At 34.6% G+C, this 6,873-nt stretch overlaps 1 protein-coding gene across 1 annotated transcript; it reads right to left on the bottom strand.

Annotated features, from left to right (window-relative positions):
- Positions 1-3,372: 3,372 nt before the first annotated feature.
- On the bottom strand, positions 3,373-5,581 carry LOC149219552 (protein trichome birefringence-like 36). Its single transcript, XM_089386856.1, has 5 exons — positions 5,169-5,581; positions 4,467-4,638; positions 4,208-4,377; positions 3,936-4,094; positions 3,373-3,709 (listed from the first exon to the last, which is right to left on the bottom strand). Exons 1-5 carry the CDS (start codon positions 5,579-5,581, stop codon positions 3,373-3,375), a joined length of 1,251 nt encoding a protein of 416 aa, XP_089242982.1.
- Positions 5,582-6,873: the final 1,292 nt, after the last annotated feature.

Consider the following 6,873-nt stretch of genomic DNA (forward strand, 5'->3'; position numbering starts at 1 on the left):
GAATCTCTTTCACTTCTTTAAGGTTGGGTAGGCCAAATATATTGGATGGTGTGCCATCCACTACAGGTGTCATATCCTCTTAAATGCAGTGGTAAGGGGTGGTTGAAGTGAGGGAGAAGGAAACTAGTTGGGTCTGCAACTTTAAATTGGCAGTTACGTGGAAGGGTTGGCTATTTTACGAGGTCAATATATATGAACGTGAAGTCTACTCCTTGTTCTCTGTTAAGCGTTATGAGGTAGTGAATTCTCTGTCTATTCTCATTTACTCAAAGTGGTATGGTAATTTTCTTAGGTAGTGGGTGTGCAATATTGTTTAGGTGCATCTATTGAAGATGTTAAGTTCATATCCTCTCCTTCTATAGAATGGTGGTATGTTTTATGTATGCTAGTCCTTTTATTTCTCTTGTCTAGTTTATTGGAGTTCAAATTTCTATTTCTCTGGTCTCTCAAGATGTTTGTCGACTCATGGGTTCTTTATAATTTTATTCATGGTGTTCCACCTCTAATAATGTTTGGAAAAAAAAAATTTGTGTTAGAGTTCTGGTTAGTTTCCCTCATTCTATTTGGTCACTTAGCTCACAACCTATTTTCACTTGAAAGAGATAAGGATTCTGGGTGTTGTTATAGTTTTTTTTAATTTGGTCTATGCTCTATGGAATTTCTCTTTTGGTGGGGCGGGGGGGTTCTGTCATGTCCTTGTGTTGTAGGGAGATTGAAAATTTAATTGACTTGGCTCATGTTGTATGGTTTTTGGGGGATGATCTAGTAGGTCTCAAGTCGAGCTTTCAGGGTGGTGTATTTTGTCCCTTCTCTTGTTTTGGAGGTAGGGGATCTTTTCTCTCTTGTTCTCAATGTTCTTTGGCAGCTGCACTCATGCCTTCTAGGAAAAGGATGTGTAGTAGGAGAGGTAATGTCGAAACAAAAAGAATTTGACCCTTTTCCTATGACTCTGTGGCCACCTTCTTCGATGTAATTGCTTTGGAATTCATGAAGGATATTTTACTACTGAAAAGTAAAGAGGCTAAGGATTGCCCTTATCACTTATATTCTGAGGTGATGGGGGAGTATTTGAAATGGGTACTAAACCTTGGAAGATTTAGGAAAAAACGACTTCATTTTCTGAGTTCGTTGGCCTTACACCAACAAATGGCCACTTTGCTTCGCTTGATATTCAAGGACAAACAAGTTGAGATCTACAACCTATTTTCTTCATTGAAGGATGTCAAATAAATGATTCATAGCCTCGGGTATTGTTTGGATAGTGTGGACTATTACTTGGATCGTGTTGAAGGTTTTCTAGTGAGTGACTCTGCCTTTGGGGACCTTATTGATTCTCCAGTTGATCACAGGAAAACTTGCACTATAATTTCCTCTTATTAGGATTAATGATGGTAGAATTCAAAGTTTTTCTATCAATATTGATCAAGTGTCCATCAGCTACATTTATTATGACAATCAACTTATCTAGTAGTTTCCTGAAGTGCTCAGTGATAAAATCATATTTTATTGTCTTCCTGTGTGCAATTTCATGGACTCTTATGGTCACGCCAGTGGTGAATATAGTTGTTGGTGCTTTCTATGCACTCTGAAATGACTCTAGATATGGATTTTTTGTATATGTTTTGGAGGAGGATGACTCTCTTTGCTTTTGCTGATGTTATTCTTTCAAGGTCCCTTGGTGGAGGTTTGGTTTCCATGCTACACAATGTTGTGTATATATCAGATTATTTTTGTGGCCAATCGCAACCTGGTTCCTCATACACTTGCAGCTTGGTTAATCTTGGGCTTGCTAGTTATGTATGTCTTCACCTCTAGGTATGTCGATGATCTTTTACACAGGGAACTTTATACAAAGTTTTGGATCTCGAACTCCATGTTTTATTGTTTCGTTTGGACATATATGTACACATCTTGGTGGCCTCTCAGGAGAAGCATAGATGGGTGTCATATTTTGCAGAGGTCATTATTGAAGATTATAGCTCAGTTCAAAGCAAAAGTTTATCTTTGTCAATGGTTGGTCTTCCCTAGATTTATGGTGGTCTCGGCTCTTCTTGTTTCCATTGCATGCACTTGTTAACATTGCGTACTCATTCACAGTCTTTGTAAGCTAGAATAGCATTGATTTGTGCTATTGATGTGGGGACTAAGATGTTGATGAACAACTTTTGTTCAAATTGTTCTAATGAAGGTTCTTAGGGAGTTTAATAAAGCTAGTGTTTTTAAACAGATATGAACTCGATTATGGTGATCCAAGTGTAACTCTTTTTTTTCACTATAAATATAAAATACTTCAATACAAAAAACTTTTATAGAAAAATATTTTAATTTATCTATAAAACCTTAATCCATCCATAAAAGAGAAAAAACAAAATACCTATAAACAAAATTATAATTTTTTTGAACTTTTTATAACTTCAAAAAAACGTTAAAGGAAAATTTATTTGCTCATAAATAGTCAAATCAGCAAAACCTCAAACTAGACTATGTGAAAATCAAAATTATAAGAATACCATTAGAAAGGCTCTTGGTGTTAATATTATCATGGAGGAGTTGACAATTGAAGGATACAATATAAATGGTTCAAATTGCCTCAATTCAATTAATGGAGTTGATAATTTTTAAAATACTAGTTATAATGGTAAAAGTTATACATTGAAAGTTATATTTTCATTTTTATACACAAAATTTTATATATATCGAATTTTAAGGCCATGGCCAAGTTACAAGATTACCTCGTTTTTGGGACAAGAGACCCACTTCTGGGTAGCTATTTGATTGCTAAGTCTATGAAGACATACATACTCTAACCCTCTAGTTTTAAACCTATGGCCTCTTAAGAAAAAACACATACTCTTAACCATTAAACCTACTCAAACTATATATACATAATTTGTAAACAAAGCTATCTATTTTATCCAACTCTAGATATATCCACCTCAAATGTATACTTATGAATCATGATACCATGAAATTTGATCGTTTGAACGAATCTATCTCTTTCATCGAGATGCTTTCCTTATTTTGCGTTTATAATACTAAAATTAGCCTAAGGATCGAATCTCTTCATTTCATCCGAGTTTTTGGATATATCTTCCTTATTTTGTGCTTGGCATGGCGAAATTTGATCTACTGAACAAACCTATCTATTTCAGGAAGATTTGATAATGTTAAATTAAAATTCTGGAACACTATACTAAATTGAACGAAGATGCGTTTAAGCCAACAAGTGCAGAGGATGAGAAATGTGCAGCAATAATGACCTAAAAAAACCTGACGTGCAAATAAGTGAAAGACGCAGAGGTGCCTCCTAGGCGTTTATTCAATCACAATTTTATTCTCGACCTCGACATGATCATAAAACAATAAGAATTATCAATTCCCTAAACCCTTGGAAAGCAAACTGACATACAAAAGCTCGTTCCATGTATCAGGGACGCCTGGTAAACACCAATGGCTACAATCTGCATAGTTCCCAGGATCCTGTTTCTCATCACCAGTAACAAGACTACTGTAAATTGAAAGGTGACCATCTTTACGAAATTGAGATAGCCCTGTGATATCCAGCAGAGTAACAGGAAAAATCACAGTCCCTGTAACTTTCTTCACTATGGGCACCTGAGGAATCACTGGAGGCGAGTATCCTTCAAATTGCACTGGTTCAGTCTGAGCATAGCATTTTTGCCCGTTCTTCTGATTCCAATAAATTGGGCTGCACATTTACATCAACTTTATTAGGAAAACCACTTCGTATACCTAAAATAAGAGCCATAGCTACTTGAATAGATTTAAGGAATATCTTGGAATTTGATGTATCATAATAACAGGTATATTTTTTTAAAACTTAAACTTCCCATTCCAAAATATTCATGAAAACTGCAATCCACATAAAAAAATGCCCTATAAAAGATACAATGTGTCTTTGTATAAAGATTTACTTGAAATGTGTAGGGGACGAGGTGCTAAAGAAGACAAGTGATTTTTTGGGATCGATATTTGCAAGTATCCAGTTTGCCCATGTCGTCAATGCCCTCTGGTAAGCCACAAGTGGATCCATGTTTGTGTAAAGCTGATTGTTAGCCATGATTAGGTCCCATCTGTCCAACCACATTCCAAACTATTACATTTTTAAAATCATTTACAACACTAAATTTGGCTGCCTCTTGTTTAAAATTTTAATAAGAAAGTTCAGAGTTTTGATACTTCCCACCTTTGATCTTGCCACCAATGAGATGACTCAAAAACCAATACATCAACTCCTTTCCAGTAAACACCATTATCCGCAAGAGTGTCCAGATTGAGAATTCTCTGGTTTTGACTGTTATTGTGCAGATCAACCAGAAGTGGAGCCCAGAAAAGCTCCACAGAAGCATCATAATCCTTTTAAGAGAAAGAAGATTGTAAGACTTCATTACTCACCATATAATCAAATGCACAACTATCCATGGAAACTACATTTATCAGCTTACCAGGGCCTTGAATATTGTAAGAGAAGCTTGTTGAATAACAGTTTTCTTATTGCTAGGAATAGCTGATTGAAGCATGCAGACCATGGATTTCCATTGGTTTTCACTTATTGAGTCTCCAACCAACATTAATCGCTTTCCTCTTAACCGCTCTAGTAGATTTTTGGCATTGAAACTAAAACACCATATACGGAAAAGTCCAAATCTTTTTATTCGCATATACAATATCACCCTGTTTTTTATCCATTTATTTTCATATGCAATATCACCTTATTTTTTTGCATTTCATTTTTTTTAAGAATAAATGCAATGCAAAAGAGAACATACTTCTAGGAAGGCTAATTTGTTTGCGTTTTATTTGCCGGATTTATTTTGATTTCTGAAATATTTTGGAATAAAAATGATTGAGGTAAAAAACTGATGTGTTTTATTTGGGAATAGGATGAATAAGAGTTTGTAAAAAATTGATGTCATTTTTGTCAATCTTATTCCAAAATTGATGTCATTCTTATCCACCTTATTCTAAAATATTCACGAAATTGAGAGCCAGGCTAAAAATTGAATAAGATTGAGAAAAAAAATCATATAAATTTTATTCTAAAGTATTCTTGAAATTAACAGTGAAATGAAAATTTTATCACACTCCTATAGTATTCCAAAATATTCTTGGAAATAGACCATCAAAATAAGGATGGCTATTTTTACCTCGGAATCGAACACTCGCTGGGCTGCCATCTCCATTTCTCATAATCGGAATCTGGTCTTCCATTACCCTTGCAGTTAAATCTGCCATCATCATAAGGGCTCTGGCCAGCCTGAAAAAGAGGATAGGAGTCATCTCGAACCCATGTCCCTGTGAACAGATCACATGTCGTTGCACTTGTTTCGAGATTGAGGGGGACACTGTCAATCATCTCTGCTGCTATTTCTCCATGTGGAGTATCTTCAACGCTTGACACAGTTTCCATAACGTTTCCTCTTATGTCCTCATCAATAACAATGGTATTAGGCATATCCATATTTTCGTCTAAAGTAGAGTAGGCATATCCATTTTTGACTGCAAGTAGGAGGCCTGCAATACTGCTGAATATAAGTATGAAGCTGAAAGAAGAGGCCATGACCCAAATGGTCTCTTAAATCCACAACGGCAGGCAAAAACTACACCTTTTTTGTTCATGCCAAATTTGCCAACAACTACTTTTCTACTTGAATAATGCCCAAATTTAGTCTAACCACCTTTGCTATGTCAATGATGTTCCTGGCAGAATTGACGGCAACAACCATTTGGACTTCAATACTAACCGAATTTACTCCAACCACCTTTGCTGTTTCAATGGCGCACGAACTTAACCCGTTCTGTATGCCTTATAGATAGAAGAAGAAGAGAGATTCGCGAGGGCCTGTAATTGAACTTTATGTTTACATTGGCAATGGATCACCGGATATGGTGCAGGAAGCTTTATAGACAATGCTCTGCAGGGGCTGCTGCCTTGATTTTACCCTATTGAGTTTTTTTTTGTTTACCGCAGCTGGCCTGGTATGCCTCGGTATATATGACTAGCAATTGCTTCAAAAGGTGTAAAGAAAGGTTTATAGTTTTATAAATTGGAAAAATGGTATAAAAATTTAAAAAATGACACCAGAAAAACATTTGTAAATACCTATGCCATACATTATATATATTGGCAAATTTAATTTTTATATAGATATTATAAAAAATGATATTTTAATTCTATGAATGTTTATTATATGTAATAAATTGTAAATATATATATATATATAGATAAAATTAAAAACAATAATTTATATATTTATAACAAAATATTAAAAATAGAAAATATTAGAAACTACCATTTAAATCATTTTAATATTAAAAGCCCCAAGGGATAGCTCAAATGGTCGAGTTCCCGTTGCTAAAGCACTTTCCCAGTTTGGGAGGTCACGGGGTCAAATCTCCTCGACGCCCTCGGGGTTAGGCCTGTTAAGATTGGCCGACGGGTAGATCCCTTCGGGTGGATCTGCCTCGATATTTTCCCGTGGATGTAGCGGCCACTTAGTGACCGTGAACCACAGCTTAAAAAAAAAAAAAAATCATTTTAATATTAAAAATAGAGAATGTTAAAAATCACCATTTAAATTCAATTAAAATGATTGGATTATATTATTATATTATTAATTAATATTTTTTAAAATTAATTAAAATTTATTTACAATTGTTTTAAATGTATATCTTGATTGCAGTTTGTCCTCATCAAACCCCTCCATCACAAAACTATAATATATCATCATTATTGATATAGTTAAAATTACTGTTTACTTTTATTTTCAATTATATATATCATAATTACTAACTTTAAAACTTTAAAAACTCTTATATTATAGCAATTGTAGTCGCTGTTTTTAGAAATGC

The sequence above is a fragment of the Pinus tabuliformis genome, chromosome Q (genome assembly GCF_031772625.1).
Source record: "Pinus tabuliformis cultivar Carrire ecotype Pingquan chromosome Q, CPIR1, whole genome shotgun sequence".
In the NCBI taxonomy this organism is placed as follows: domain Eukaryota; kingdom Viridiplantae; phylum Streptophyta; class Pinopsida; order Pinales; family Pinaceae; genus Pinus; species Pinus tabuliformis.